Here is a 16248-nt window from a genome sequence, read left to right on the forward strand (position 1 = left end):
ACAGAGGACCACAGGGGAAGGGAGGGAAAACTGAACGGGGAGAAATCAGAGAGGGAGACAAACCATGAGGGACTCTGGACTAATAAACAGAATTGCATCTCTGTCAAGTAGAAATTAGAATCTGTATAACACTAGTTTTAGAAATGCTCAGAGCGGGGCGCCTGGGTGGCTCAGTCGTTAAGCGTCTGCCTTCAGCTCAGGTCATGATCCCAGGGTCCTGGGATGGAGCCCCGCATCGGGCTCCCTGCTCAGCGGGAAGCCTGCTCCTTCCTCTCCCATTCCCCCTGCTTGTGTTCCTGCTCTTGCTATCTGTCAAATAAATAAATAAAATCTTTAAAAAAAAAAAAAAAAGCTCAGAGGGAAGTCATACCTTAAATGCTATCCAGTAAAAATGTAGAAGGAAGATAAATGAATCAAGCTTTTATCTCTGTCATCTGTTTACCAATAGAGTGTGACAGACCTTGCCAGGTTGGTCTGTTTTTATTTGTAGCATATAAAAAACTAGGCATGATACAAATTAGAAATTTGGTTTTATTATACTTGATATTCTTTTTTTTTACTTTCTATGACTTTTATGATCCAGACTTGCCCTCCCAGATCAGACTTCTGCAAGGTTTACTCATCATCTCAGTGGGCTCTGATAGCCCAAATGGGGAGGGTACGCATCCGGGAAGCCATCCCCTGGGCCGCAGGCAGCATCCCCTCCCTCACACAGGGCCTCCTCCTCCCCCAGGGGTACAAGAAGCAGGCGGCACTGAAAGTGGATGACATCAGCCACCGCCTGACAGAGCAGCAGGAAGACTTCGCTAGCAAGACAGCTCAGTACCAGCAAGAGATGAGGCACCTCCATCGGGTGCTGCAGGACAAGCAGGATATCCTGGACCAGGCACTGCAGCAGAAAAGGTAGGGCCACCCCAGCCCCATAGAGTATGTTAATTTTGAATGTTTGCTAGAATTTTCCAGCCAAACCCTCTGGGCCCGTTCTGTTTATTTTTTACATTTAAGTTTTATCTGAATGTAATATTGGTCTTAATTCTTATTTGCTCGTTTTCTTTTTAAAATTTTCCCCCAGCAGTTGACATACAGGATTGTGTAAGTTGAAGGTGTATAATGTGATGATTTGATACATGAATATCTCGCGAAATGGTTGCCGCCACAAGGGTAGTTAACACCTCTCTCATCTTACCCAGTTCCCATTTTGTTGTGGTGCTGGTGACGGTGCAGCCGTTAGGGTGGGAACATTGAAGATCCGCTCCCTTAGCAACTTGCAAGTATACAACAGTGGTGTTAACATTCTCACCATGCTGTGCTCCTCCTTTCCCTTAATCCCCCCTGTAGAACTCCCATTGTTTGAATATTGGACATCTTAAATCAACCCGGGCCTCTAATTGTCCTTCCCTCTTTTCTCCTCTCGTTGATGCTTTTGTTTTATTCCATTTTCTTGGGAGACTTTTTATTTTTGATTAAATGTCTTATTTCTGCTTTTTCTTTTTTTCATTTCTGAGGATTTTAAAATCTCTGATCATCCCCTTCTTGTAAGATCATAGTCATAAGATGATGGGTGCATTATGTTTTCTATGCATGTAAGTACTAAATCAGTTACACTTTACCCTTTAAATATAGGCTAGAGGAAGTGTTGCCAGTGTATCAAAAACATTGGGGATGTCGCATGCTCCATGAAGGTGAACTTGGTGGTCCTTCGTACTTAACTCTGCCTTTTCATAATGGCTGTGCTTTGACAGACTGGAATGTAAACTGATGCATGCAGAAGAATCGTAATACACTTACGGGATTTCTTCAGGTTATAGAAGGATCCATATATTTGATGTCATGCCCAATGCAGATACCTGTTTTCCATCAGCCAGATGCTTTTTTTTTTTTTTTTTTTAAAGATTTTATTTATTTATTTGACAGAGAGACACAGCGAGAGAGAGAACACAAGCAGGGGCAGTCGGAGAGGGAGAAGCAGGCTTCCCACTGAGCAGGGAGCCCGATGCGGGGCTCGATCCCAGGACCCTGAGATCATGACCTGAGCCGAAGGCAGACGCTTAACGACTGAGCCACCCAGGCGCCCCTTTTTTTTTTTTTTTTTTTAAGATTTTATTTATTTATTTGTCAGACACAGAGCATGAGCAGGGGGAGTGGCAGGCAGAGAGAGAAGCAGGCTCCCCGCTGAGCAAGGAGCCCGATGCCCAGGACCCTGGGATCATGACTTGAGCCGAAGGCAGCTGCTTAACTGACTGAGCCACCCAGGCTCCCCAGCCAGATGCTTCTTAAATGCAAGGCAGGATTAAGTCTTATCTATCATGGTTATCATGGTTTCTGTAGTCACAGAAGTTCTTACCACCATAAACAGCTACTATGTAAAAAGTTGGGCTAACACCAAATTTCTTGCCAGATAGGAGGTTTAGAATCACAATAATAAAATGGCATTTTGTTTTTCACTTTCTCCCTTATTCCACTATCTGTCCTTAAATCGTTTGAAAGTTATGCATACTATTTCTACACTTTCAGTGGTTACCCTTAAAATTTTACAATGAATATTTAACATTAAAAAATCTAAATTTAGGGACGCCTGGGTAGCCCAGTTGGTTAGGCCACCGACTCTTGATTTCAGCTCAGGTTTCGATCTCAGGGTTGTGAGTTCAAGCCCTGCGTTGGGCTACAAAAAAAAAAAAATCTGAATTTAATCAACATGTCTACATTTCTTCCCCCCAGTGCAAGATCTAATGCTCTTATCTAATTATTTTCCCCCTCAGTTTATATGATGTCGTCTAGTGTCGTTAGGTAGATAAAAGTGAAGAACAAAGATCTATTTCATATCATTATCTTTAGCCCCCCCAAATTAAATGTTACTAGTTTCTATATAGTTCTTTATTTTGATTTACCCACAGGTACCAATTTCTTTACTTACTGATTATTATAAACAAGACAACAGGCCCAAAATGGGCCTCACATATGCTAGCCCCACATCACCAAACCAAGACTTGACTTAATTACAGTTTTGGCTCCTCCAGAAAGGGAATCTTAAACTAGTTAGTCAAGAATTGTGTGGTCAATGATACGTAGGTCATATGCCTGGGAGACCCTTTGCCATCCCCTAAGGGAAAGTAACTTTGCAATAACCAACCCACTTTTGCTGAATATATCTTCCTTATTCCTGCTTCCTTCTGCCTATAAAAGTTTTTCATTTTGTACAGCTCCTTGGAGCTCGTTTCTCTCTGCTAGATGGGATGCTGCCCAATTCGAGTTTTGCTCAAATAAACTCTTAAAATTTTCTTTTTTCCTCAGTTTATCTTTTAACATATCCTCTCTTACATCTCAGACCTTATTTCTCAAATTAGTTTCCTTCTTCCTAAAATATATTATTTAGAAGTCTCTTTAGTAAGAGTCTGTTGGGAGTAAGCTTTCTGTTTATCTGGAAATGTCTGCATTTTTCCTTGATCCTTGTAAGATAATTTTTGCTGGCTACAGTATTTTACTTTGACAGTCTTCTTCTCTCAGCATATTCTACTATCTTCTCTGTTTGAGAAGTCTGTTTTGACAAGTCAAAAGACAAGTCTCTGACAAGCCTTTTGTCATTTTTTTTTTTTAAAGATTTTATTTATTTATTTGAGAGAGAGAGAGAATGAGAGAGAGCACATGAGAGGGGGGAGTGGCAGAGGGAGAAGCAGGCTTCCCGCCGAGCAGGGAGCCCGATGTGGGACTCGATCCCAGGACCCTGGGATCATGACCTGAGCCGAAGGCAGACGCTTAACGACTGAGCCACCCAGGCGCCCCCCTTTTGTCATTTTTTAAAATAACTGACACAGGGGTGCCTGGGTGGCTCAGTTGGTTAAGTGTCCCACTCTTGATTTCAGCTCAGGTCATGATCTCAGGGTCATGAGTCTGAGCCCTGCGTCAGGCTCTGTGCTCGGTGAAGAGTCTGCTTGAGATTCTCTCTCCCTCTTCCACTTGTGTGCTGTCTCTCTAAAATAAATAAATAAAATCTTAAAAAAAAAAAAATCTCCTCTGTCTCTTGTATTCTGCAATTTAATTGGTGTGTGATTAACTGTACTTATCTACTTGGTGTAAGTTATTCTCTATATCTGTGATCTTGTGTCTTTCATTAGTCTAGAAAATTCTCATCTCTTAAAATAAGCCATTATCTCTTAAAATAAATTATTTCCCCTTATTCTTTCTAAGCTCCTTCTGGAGCTCAGATTAAATGTATGTTAGACTTTCCATGTGCCTTTTAAATTTTCCATCTTTTTTCTGGTCCACATTCTGGGTAATTTCTTCTGCTCAGTATTCCTGTTTACTAATTCTGTCTTCAGCTCTGTTCAATGTACTGTTTAACCCAGCCACTGAGTTTTTCATATCAACAACAGTGTATTTCATTTTCAGTTCTATTTGTTTCTTTTGAAAATCTGCCCAGTCGTTTTTAAAATAAATTCTTGGTCTTTGTTTATTTTAAATACATCTTTTATTTCTTTTAACATTTCATTTGTAGTTATTTTTTCAATATCTGAAATTTGGGGGAGTTTAAATGTTTTTTTGGTTTTTCTTTTTGACTCTTGCTCTGTGTGGCTTGTTTCTTTCTACATACAGTAACTTTTTAACTATGAACGCATATATGGTTGGATTTAATCTGTAGAATCCTGAGGTTCTGGATTAAGGATGTTTTTCTCCAGAGAAGATTTGCATTTGCTTCTCTTTGGTGCAAGAGAATATTTCCAACCTGGAGCCACTTTAATTTCATTATTAATTTTAAAAATACATTATAGTAATGTTTTTTTAAAAACATACAAAAAGACTTTTAAAAGTCTTTTAAAAATGCTTTTATTACATTTGTTATATATTATGTATTATTATATTTAAAAATGCTATTATTACATTTATAGTGTATAACTCCTTAATATCCGGTATTTTTCTGCACTACATTCAGAGTGATTTCTTCTGCTCTATATTACAGTTTGCTAATTCTCTCTTCAGTTGTGTCCAGTTTACTATTTAACCCATCCATTGAGCTTTTCCCCTGATTGTCTCTAAAATGGCTGTTCACTCCACACAGGTGCTGGGGATGCCCAATCATAGGGAACAATGTAAATTCAAACTCCAGATCCATTTGAGAACAAGCTGGTGGCTACAGCCCCCTAGGAGACACTTAGCCTCTCAGAGCAGGTTTCTTTTGAAGATCGGCAGGTTTTCTACCCAGCCTTGCTTTCTTTAAGGGCCCTTCATGTGCCTCCACTTACCTGCCCAATTGTGGAACACGCAGTTAGTTCAGAGTGTTTCTGGGAAGAAGGGGGAGAAACGTGGATATGAGTGAGCCCTGGGGTTTTCTGTCCCACCCAGTTTGCATGGGCCCAACACCTAGTCTCCATTCTACAAAAATGTGGGTTTCTGGCACGGACTTTTCTCCTCAAAGCAATAAGCAACACTCTGTTCCCTTCCTGTGTGCTTTCAGTTTAGTCTTTATTTCTTTCTGCCTTTAGAGATTTCCTATTCTTGTTTTGAGTTTGGCTATGCATAGCTCATGATTGCTGTAATTTATCAAACATCTAGGTGTTTTGTGCCAGAAAAGAGAAATTTGGAGATTTTTTTAAATACAGTTTAATTAAATAGCACCCAACATCCAGTGGGCATTAGGGGGGCTTGGAAGGAAGCAACAGTTCACAAGAGAAGTGACACTGGACAAGTGGGCATGTCGCTGGCCTCCCTGAATCTCATTGTCCTCCTCCTTAAACAGCAGTGCTCAGCCCACTTGGTAGTCCAGTTTCTAGTATCTTCCATAACCACCTGGCCATGTCTGTGAAGGAGCCAGCCTCCCCACCATGCCCTCCTGCATGAGGCCTGCTCTTCCCCCCAGGCTGAGGCTGGTCTTTCTGTCCCCCTCACTCTCCCATGGGGTCCACCATCCTGTAAGGTGGTAGCTGGTACCCTGGTCTGTTCCCCCAGCAGACCACGGCCCTGTGAGGACATGGATACCTTGTCGGCCCAGTTTCCTCAGCACTCCACATGGTACCCGTCACAGAGTCCTGGGTACCCTTTCCTTTACTCGTACATCTTGGTTCTCTCTGGGTGCTCACTCCCAGCATGTGGTCTATCTAGGCCAGTCTTTTCTGCGTCCTCGGTTATAAGCCCCATTCCGCACAGTCCCCTCCTCACCCCCAGACTAACTCCATATGTCCGGGCCCCTCATTGGCTGCGCAGATGGGTGTTATGAGAGATGCCTGATGTTGGCCAGGTCACAGCGGGGGCAGGTAGAGGGGACATGGAGAGGCTTGCAGGGTTCGTGCTGTGTGGGCACTCACAGCGGGGCCGTTGTGCTGTATGTAGGTCAGCCACTGCAGGGACTGTATTTTATTCTTATACATGTTAATTCTTTAGAGAACAAAGGTCCAAAATAAAGGAAAAGGCAAAACTCAGTATTTTTTTCTGTTTCTAGGTCACCTCAGCATTTCATTCAACCCTGGGAGCCTTTGCCTCAGAACCCAAGCACCATGGGATCTGTTCTCTGACATTAAGCATTCCTTCCTTTGAATTCTGGCTACTTTAAGAAATATTTTTCTCATTGTGCTATTTTAAACTTTTCCTTTTTGTATGTATTTCTCAGAGAAATGGAAGGCGAGCTTGAGGTTGTTTGGCAGTCTACCTCCAAGGAAAACCAAAGAATCCGAGAGTTGCTGCAGGCCGCGCTGCAGAGGCCCGGTGTGTGGGAGGGCCCTGGGGAGGTGCGCTGGGCGGCCGCAGCTCCGTCGACTGCGACATGAAGCCACCTCCCGCCTCCCGCCACCCGCCACCCGCCACAGCCCGTGCCGTGACTGGGGCCCTGGCCCAGAGCTCTGCCTTCCCCGGGACTGGGAGGCACAGGGGAAGGGCCCACTCCCACTTCCCGCTGCAGCGTTTCTCCTCATCAGGGCAAGGTAGAAATAAATTGTCGCAGAAATTTAATCCATTTTTTTTACATTTTGCTTTATTTGACTCATACAGTGCTGAGCTGTATTTTTGCCTACTGGCTGCCTCGCCACAGAGCCAGGCCCTGTGAGACCCATTGCTCAGGGTGCCAGGGGACCCGAGGAGCTGGCCTGGCTCTGGGCATCTAGATCTGCAGCCGGGAGAGTGCTGGAGGGAGCAGGCGGTGGGACAGAGCGCTCACGTGGCGGGGTAGGTGCGTGAGGTCAGCTGGACACATCCAGTGCTGAGCTGACCCTGTCATTCGCTCTGGGTGCCGTTTTGGCATGTGGTAAAAGGTAGGTGCTAGCACTCACACCCCAGTTAGTTACACAAACTCTGTTCTGCCCCGTCTTCCTGCCCTTCTTTATCCTCCTGGAAAGGCAACTTTTCTGGGGCCACCTAGCATCAAGGTGGGGTCCCTGCCCCAGTCCCACCACCGAGAAGGATGCCAGGGGCCGGGGTTCTGCTCCTCTCTGCCACCTCCTCAGGCAGGTGACCCCAGCCTCTCAGGACCATCCCCTGGCACTTCCTGGTGCCAGTGCCGGCCACCCAGGGCTGCTTGTCCCTGGCATGCTGGAAGAACGTGGGACATCAGGCTGCACGGGACCCTGAGAGTGGTGTGGAGGGCAGAATCCCGGAACACAGCCTTTTACAGGCCCTTCCCAGTGCAGCCCGGCCTCGGTGTGGGTGCAGGCCAGCCCTGGGCCCTGGTTGGGTGTGAAAGTTACACACCTGAGCTCTGATTCCTAGTTGGGAGTTGAGATAGAAGATCACAGTTGTTTTACATTTTATTCAACTTGTTCAACGGTTCAACTATTCTAATTTATTTTCATTTGACCGGAGGTAGGGCAACACACCGGGATTTCAAACTCCCTGTCATCTCCCTCGGAGGTGACCTAGCAAACAGCTTCGATGTTATTTCCAGGGAACCCAGCAGCTCTCTGGCAGCGTGTAAACAGGCTGCAAGGCCCCAGCGCCCCCGTGAGTCTCTCACCTTCCAGCCGTCTGCTTGGAGGGTGGCTTGTCGTGGGAACCCTGCTCTTGTCACATACGTAGAGAGCCACTTTTGTCATTCCTGGCTTTTCCCACCTTTTGTTCCCTGGAGAAGTGAACGTTTGTACATTTCTGCCTTAAGTTATTACATGTTACAAACATACTTGGCAAGTTTGGTGACCCCTGGACCTCGTCACAGCCAGGCAGGGGTGGGGCCGTGCAGCACTTGGGCTCTGCCAGCCTCCCGCTAGTTTGCTGTCTGCATGTGGCAGGTGGGCTCAGAGTTCAGGGTGTGAAGGAGGGCCAGGCAGGCAAAGCGGCGAGAGACAAGGCTGCTGAGGGGCCCAGGGACTGAACTTCGATGCTTCGTGGGGGAACTGGAATGCCCTGGGCCTTGCCAGATGGGCAGGGTTTCAGGAGCTGGAGAAGGGCAGAGAGGGCTGTGTGGGCCAGGGCAAGAACTCAGGAGCCGCAGGAGGGGCGTTCGGGCTGGAGGTTGGGGTGGGCGGGGAGGCCAGACTGGCCCCGGGAAAGCCCGGACTGCTCTGAGGGTCTCCTGTAGGAGCCTGTAGGGCTTTATCCTGCAGGTGCCAATCGGAGCAGGAGCAGGGCCATTCCTGCTTGGTCCTGGGGAATCTGTATATGGCTCTAGAATGGTCCCGATCAGGCGAACAGTTATAAAACGGGCCCCAGGAGCCCTGCTGCCTTTGGTATTAGTCCGGGGCAATTCCGGCCTGGGTGCAGAGAGGCTGGGGCCCAGCAGGGATGTGGCTGTGAGCTTGAGGGGACAGCAGGCAAGGAGCTGCCTCAGTTTTCCGGTCATCTGCACAGAGGGTCGGCGGGGGTGGGTCGGAAGTGGCTCCCGCCCCTCAGGCTCCGAGAAGAGGGGGAGAGGCCACCCTTTCCCAGCAGCTTCTCTCTGTGGAGATCCGTGGGGCCTCCCACTCTGAGGAGAGGAGGAAATCCTGAATTGTGTTTCTTTCAGTGCAGTTTATTTAGTCAGCAAATATACACGGAGTGCTTATCTCTGCACAGTGTCGAGAACAGTAGCAGTGACAAAGGCAGACACAGTTACAGAGCCTGCTAGGTGCTTGGAAGAAAACAGGACTGCAACAATGGCCTCATCACCTTCATGGCTGCTGTGGGAGCTACAGGGTGAACCCCGTGCAGAACATTCAAAAACCTCATTGCACGGAAGCACAGTCATGCTCTGATCCTTCAAAACAAAAAATAGTATTTCCCAGGAACAGCCCAGAACGTTCTCTTTTCCTCCCATCTCCCAATGCCCTGCCCCGCTATCTTGCAGGAAAGCTCGCCTGATCAGTCTCTAGGTACCTTGCTAGCTCCTTTATCTCTGAATTCCCAAGTGATGGTTCGTGCTGGGCTGTGCGATCCCAAGCCGCTTCACAAGGAAGTGCGTCCGGACTCTGTGAAGGGCCGATCTCTGCTGCAGGAAGGCAAGCCAGGGACTTGGAGCCACATAAGAAATGTCATTTCTCTGAGGAGCATGAAAGAGAGTCCGGGGGAGAGAAGTTCATGAAAGGCTGTGGGTAGGAGGTAACATTTCAGTGGGCATTAGATGCGGAGTTGGATTTCCCCAGAAGAAAATTCTGTAAAGAAAGACGAGGCCTCAGTAGGTGCAGATGCACTTAGGGAAGATGAGGTCAGACTGGAGTAGGGTTGGTGTTTCATGCCATATGACTGGTGCCCTTAAGACAACTGTGTGAGGACGGAGACACCCAGGGAGGACGCCATGTGACAACAACCAGGGTTGGAGAGACGTAGCTGTAGGCCAAGGACGACAGCTGGGCGTGCTTGCAACCCCGGAAGCTAGGAAGAGGCCGTGAAGGACCCCCTCCCGGGTTTCAGAGGGAGCACGGCCCATGCCCAAACCTGGAGTTTGGACTTCTAGCCTCCAGAACCGAGGTGATAGATCTATTGGTTTGGGAGCCAAAAGAGAAGAAAGCAGGACAAGCCCCCAGATCCGTGGGTTTCCAGAACAAGCAGGGTCTCTGTGCAGTGACAGGAAATCTTCTGTATGTGCTGGAGCACTAGGGGGTGAGAACACACCTTTTCAACTGAATACACTTTAAAAGGTAATCTAACTATAGATCGAGGACTTCTGATGAAAATCTCGCCCCCAAATTGGGATGTGCCGTAAACCTAAAACATACCCCAGATTCTGAAAATTTACTATGAAAAGAAGAATGTGAAATATCTCACCAATAATTTTTTTTTTCAAAGATTTTATTTATTTATTTGACAGAGAGAGACACAGAGGGAGGGAACACAAGCAGGGGGAGTGGGAGAGGGAGAAGCAGGCTTCCCGCCAAGCAGGGAGCCCGATGCGGGCCTCGATCCCAAGACCCTGGGATCACGACCTGAGCTGAAGGCAGTTGCTTAACCAACTGAGCCACCCAGGCACCCTCACCAATAATTTTTATACTGGTTATATGTTGAGATAGCATTTTGGATGTGTTGGGTGAAATAAAATCTGTTGTGAAAATTGATAATTTTACCTGTTTTTGTTTCTACTTTTTAAAAGTGGCCACTAGAAAAATTTAAACTACGTATATGACTCACAGTATACTTCTCTTGGACAGTTGTGTATGGACCTAAATGTGAAAGGCAAAACTAAGCTTCTAGATAGGTCATGACTTTGGGTCAGGGAAAGCTTTCTTTCTTTTTTATTTTTTTTTATGATTTTATATATTTATTTATTTATTTTAGAGAACGAGGGGGAGGGGCAGAGGGAGAGAGAGAATCTCCGGCCGACTCCCTGCTGAGCATGGAGTCCAACACAGGGCTCCATCTTAAGACCCTGAGATCATGACCTGAGCCAAAACCAAGAGCCCGACACTCGACTGACTGAGCCACCCAGGCGCCCCCACGGAAGGATTTCTTAAAGAAGACCCAGAAAGCTCTAACCACAGAGGAAAGTAACGCATTTGACAGCAATACAATTAATGAAGAGCTCTTCACCTGAGTGGAAGGACAAGCCACACGGAGCTGACAGAAGCCTTTGGTCCAGAAAGCATGAAGGAGGCAAGGAAGCAGAAGACAGCCCAAGAGAAAATGGGGAGAGGCACGCACGGGCATTTTGAAGGAGTAACATAAATAAGTACATGAAGAGGAGACAGGGAAACCACAAGGACAGCCATTGAACCCATCAAAAATATTGAGTGTCTGACAAAGCCAACCAAGCCAGTTTGAGGAACAGTACAAGCATGGTCAGAGCATGCTGTCCATACAGCTCCCCCACGGAAACACCGAAAATGCCCTTGAAGCAGGGGATGGGGGGCCCCTGGCGGAATGAAACACCCACATCAACAGGAGCCCTTCCCCGGCTGTGGTACCAACACAGTGATGCGCTTGTGTCATGTTCAGAACCATGCAAAGCCGGGCAGTGTGTTCTCTGGGGACAGACGTGTGTGGTTGAAACACCAGAGAAAGTCACAGAAGGAAAACGCAGCTCCCGCAGACTCGGGAGGCACCAGAGCGGCCTTTCCTCTGGCTCAGGAGTCTGTGCCTGGGCATTTACTGTTTTTACAACATAATGGAGACATCAGGTGACCTTTTTGGTATGTGCCCTTAAAGAATGAGTCGGAATTTGCATAGTAAAAGAATTCCAGTAAAGTTTTGGGAAAATGGGACAATAAGACTGCAGATGGAGGGCAAATTGCGGCCACACAGTGCTGGGAGAAGCGGGTGGCCTGAGGACTCGGGCAGGGAGCCCTTCAGGGTGGTGTCTGTCCCTGGGGAAATGAAAGAGCAGAGTGGATGCTGGGACAGCCCCTTGGCTATGGTCCCAGGAGGGAGGGTGGAGGGGTTCCAGACTCTGGAAGCAGGAGGGGGAACACATGGGGAGGAGGGAGGCTTCCAGAGGCTTGGGGACCACGAAGGCACTTTCACTGGGGACACACAGGGCCACCCGCCCCACTCGGTCTGCTGTGTGCCACTCTCCAGTGAAAGTGCCCCAGAAGCTGAGCGACCCCCACACCCCGAGTGGGGCAAGGAGGGAAGCAGGCAAGGGCATGAATAACACAGGCCACGGAGGGCAGTGGACAGCCAGTGAAACCCCTGCCCCTGGTATTGCCCTGCTCAGATGCAGCCACTTCCCCCTCACCAAGTCCTGGATGACACGATAGCCCGGGCCAGGAAGGCAGCTCTGCGTTCAGTCCGGCCTCTGGGGCTTCCTTGGAGCCTTGGGACACTGGGAAGAAAGAGGCCAGGCTGGTTGCCCACTCCATGGTGGAGGGCAGCCTGTGACCCAGTCCCTGTTCCACCCACCCCTCTCTGTCCTGGGGTTGGGGCACCCACAGAGCGGGGCCCTCCCGAGGTTCTTGCAGGGACCCTGCCTGCTCCTTGGGGGAGATGTTTCTCATTGCACGTGGGGCCAGGACGCACGCAGGTTCGCACAGTGGAGCCAGCAGAAATGGGCAGAACAGGGCAGGAGCGGAAGCAGGGAAAGAGATGCGTGGATTCCAGAGATTGGAGACTGGACCCTGGGGTTAGCCAGAGCCTGCAAGCCTCCCCGGAGTGAGTGAGTGAGTGAACTCGAGGAGTAGGGGGGGAGGGGGGAGGGAGCAGTTCCCAGCAGCCAGGGCTTGTGAGCTGTGTGGCACAGGTCCACTCCCCTCAGCAGGGAGGGGACTGTCACCTCCTTGATTCCTCAAGCAGCTGGGCTCAGAGGGCAGGGGTTCCCTCCCTCCAGGAGGACACACACACCCCTAGATATTCCTAGATGTAAGGTCTGGGTCACTCCGGGCGGCCTCTCTGTTCGACACAGGCTTCCCATTAGCAGCAAAAACCCCTCAAGTGTCCCACATCTAAATGAGAAACCACTCCGGGACCGCCCCCACTCCCCATCCTGTCTCCGTGGAGAGCCTGAGCCCCGGCACGCTGCTGTGCTCCAGCCTGCGGCTGGGAACATTTGTACACAGGTTTTTGTGTGGACGTGTTTTCATTCTTTTTGGGTAAATACCTAGGGCTGGATTTGCTGCATCACGGGAGTTCCTGTATGTCTAACCAGGTAACGTATCTCAGGCCCATAAGGACAAATACTGCATGGCTCCACTTACGTGATGTACTTAGTCAAATTCAGAGACAGAAAGTAGGATCTGGGGCGAAGGAGCAAACGGGGAGTTAGTGTTTAAAGGAGTGAGTGAATTCCTGTGTTACTTGTTTTATGGCGAGACTGTAAATCCTTGACATTTTAAAGACTCTGCACATTCCACTGACTCTTTACAAGTTCTTCTGCCCCAAATCCAGGTAGTTGGTGAGCACCTGGCTATATGGTCTTTGTGGTCCCCCAAAGACTCTGAACCATTACCAGCTGCAGCGGGAAGGAATATAAGACCACGTGACCTTAGGAACTGAAGAAAGTTCGACAACTTGAAGGCACGTCTGGATCAAGTTTGAGTGGTAAAGGCAGGTCCAGCATCTGTGTGAGGGTTTGACCCTTCCTCTGAGGAGGAAGGTGAAGCAGAGGAGGACAAGAGAGCAAGAGGCTGTGGAGAATAGAGACGGTAAGATGCAGATGGTGTTCGTAAATAATGCTGCAAGCACCTTTGCAATGGGAAAAAGCACAGTTTGAAAGTGAGGGTCAAGAGCTTTAGCTGAAGCTTAAGAAGTAAGAGAGTTGTATGAAAGAAAAAAAAAAAACCTGCAACTTCCCAGGAAGTGTGCTCTGAGAGGGCCTAGGTTGCAGTGGGGCGAAACTTCAGCCCTGTGGTGGAAGAACTGGATGCCTAAGGAGCCAAAGGTCTCTGAGAATTCACGGCTGGGGTGGGGGGTGGGGGTGTTAAATCCAGATTATTTTCCTTGAGGGCAGAAAAAGACTTATGCTAATTTGGTTGAACACTCACTCTGCCAGGGCAAAACAAAAAAGAAGCAACAGCTTTATGAAAGGAAGAGCTCACCAAGGACCCCAAATTCACTGAAGTATATTTCTGACCCTTAACAAAGGAGCCACATGCCCAGATGTTCCAAACTCAGCACCTGGCAGAGGCCCCAGGAGACCAGGGGATCCACAGAAGTTTAAGGCTAACTTTCGGTGATCCCTACCATTGCAGGAGGGGCGTGTGCGGGTGCTAGGCCCACCTAAGGATACTTACAGATTTGGATCTGGACGCCTGGGGAGAGGCTGAGTCACCTGCAGTCACAGGGCTGGCTCCAGGCAACATCCTCCCACCCACCTCCCAACCCTGCCCTCCTCACGTGACTTCTTTTAGACCATCAGCCCTTTGGAGGCAACTTTGACCCAGGGAGGATTCCGCAGTGTTTTGCAGATATAGACGCACCGGCAACTAGTTTGAGTGCTGCTGTATTAGCAAAGACTTTAGGGAATGACACAAACAAACCTGTGAGCAGGTTTGGGGGCAGCAGGTCCCACCCTGCAGGGCCTCTGGCCTCCGGCTCAGGGGGGGATGAGCCTGCATGGAAGCGCTGGGCATGGTGCGCAGGGGAGCACCGACTCTGAGACTGAGGGTCCCCACGTTCTTCAGGTGGCTTTAAGAAACAAGCCTGAGGAACCCGCCCGCCCACAGTGCCCCCAGTGCCACCACCCGTGGCTTGCCCGGCTCTTTCCTGTGACCCTTGATCTCTTTTGGATATCTGAGATGCTGTCAGATTTATCCCAATGCAAAACAACTGGAGGGGTGGTTTTGATAACAGTACAATGCTCCTGGCGAGGGGCGGGGGGGGGGGGGGGGGGGGGGGGGGGGGGGTTCTCCATCCAGAGAAAGAACTTATCTGAGACAAGGGATTAGAGCTGCCACCTGAGTCAGCCTTCGTGGGGAGGGGGGTCTGTGGGTGGGTCTGTCCCCAGCCCCTCCTAGCACATCCAGAGCTCTGTGGCCTTCACATGCTTCATTATCTCTGGGGCCTCAGTTTCCCCATCAGGTAAGGGAGAGTGTGCAACCTGTTTTCTGCCCCACAGTCAGGTGAGCGCAGACTGGGCTACAGGAACAGCAATACCGCCGAAGGGAACTGCCCCGGGGCGGGAGCGGCAGGTGCATTGGGCACAGGCACCCAGGTGAGGCCTCAGGGCCGGGTTGGTGAGTTGCCAAACTCTTCTGCCCAGGCAGTGGTGCTGGAACCCAGTCACTGCCTGAGGGGAGCCGGAAAGACTTGCCCACCCTCCTGCGGGCTTGGCCAGAGCCAGGAGGGACGAAGGCACCTGCCCTGACCAGCGGTTCCTCCTTGCGCCGCCTGCCAGGGGCTGTAAATCTAACCTATTAAGGCAATAAAAGAGCTGGTTCCAAAGTTTATCCCCTCTGATGCCAGTTTTTGGAGGGAGTTCCCCTAATAGGATGTAGCCGATTGGGGGGTATCTGGTTAAGGAAAAAACAATGATGAGCAGCACAAAAACATTTCTGCATAGAAATTAGCTTGTCTGGCCCTCCCCTTTGTGTGCGCTGGATCCAAGCTTCATTGCTTAAAAAAAAGAAGAAAAGAAAAGAAAAAAAGAGTTTAATAATTACCTTTGTTGACCTCTGTACCTTCTGGCTTCCTTCACTCCTGGGCACAAGACATGGCCATTCCTGGGTGCGACCGTGCAGACGCGCAGACGCCTCCAGCAGCCGCCCTGGGCAGCTCCCCGGACCCCAGGAGGGCAAGAAGCAGGTAAGGCCGAAGGGTGATGGGAAGGCTCCGCACTCTCCCGGCTAGGGCCTGGGGAAGACTTTATTTAGAGAAAGGGTCCAGGAAATGACCACCAACCAGCTGAGCCTGGAGCTGATTCTCCCTAGCATCGCATGCCTGGTGTCACTTGGTGCAGAAGCATCCCCGCTATGGGTCCATCTCACGCCAGGCACCTTCATCTTGGGAAGTGATCATGGGGAAAGCATTCCTTCGTCGGACTTGATTCCACTAAGGATATTCCAGGATGTTTAAAAATACTTCTTTTTACTTTTGGAAAAAAAAGGAGTTGGAGGTAGAATGACTTTGGGGCGTGTCGTTGCTGGTGGGCAGGAGCTGACAGCTCAGGCCCCCGGGGGCTGCGGGGCAGCTGGGAAAATGCACAGGAGCCCCCTTCCTCCCCCCCCCCCCCCCGCAGCATCCGTGGTGGTCCTGCGGGTTGTTAGCCCCAGGAATGAACAGATCATCCCTAAGGGGTTGACAAGGGTGCTTCCCGGAAACAGTAGCTAAGAAGCTGCTTTTGGAGCCCGGCCCCATGGGCCCGGGAGGGTCATCCAGGAGAGTGAGCCAGGATCGTGCTGGCTGAGCCTTGGGTCTGCGTCTCGTCCGCTCAGCATGTGCTGAGTCAAGGCCCCTGCTCTCCTTGCAGCCTCCTAGAACTGGTGGGAGGGGAAA

At 49.5% G+C, this 16248-nt stretch overlaps 1 protein-coding gene across 1 annotated transcript in view; it reads left to right on the plus strand.

Moving 5' to 3' along the window:
• Nucleotides 1-6785, plus strand: part of CEP89 (centrosomal protein 89) — a 75033-nt gene extending 68248 nt beyond the window's left edge. The window contains exons 18-19 of the mRNA XM_021701065.1: nucleotides 734-903; nucleotides 6599-6785. Of these exons, the coding sequence (XP_021556740.1) occupies nucleotides 734-903; nucleotides 6599-6755 (327 nt within the window). The 3' untranslated portion in view covers nucleotides 6756-6785. The remainder of the gene's footprint in view (nucleotides 1-733; nucleotides 904-6598) is intronic.
• Nucleotides 6786-16248: the final 9463 nt, after the last annotated feature.

Source organism: Neomonachus schauinslandi, chromosome 16 (assembly GCF_002201575.2).
Source record: "Neomonachus schauinslandi chromosome 16, ASM220157v2, whole genome shotgun sequence".
Taxonomy (NCBI): Eukaryota; Metazoa; Chordata; class Mammalia; order Carnivora; family Phocidae; genus Neomonachus; species Neomonachus schauinslandi.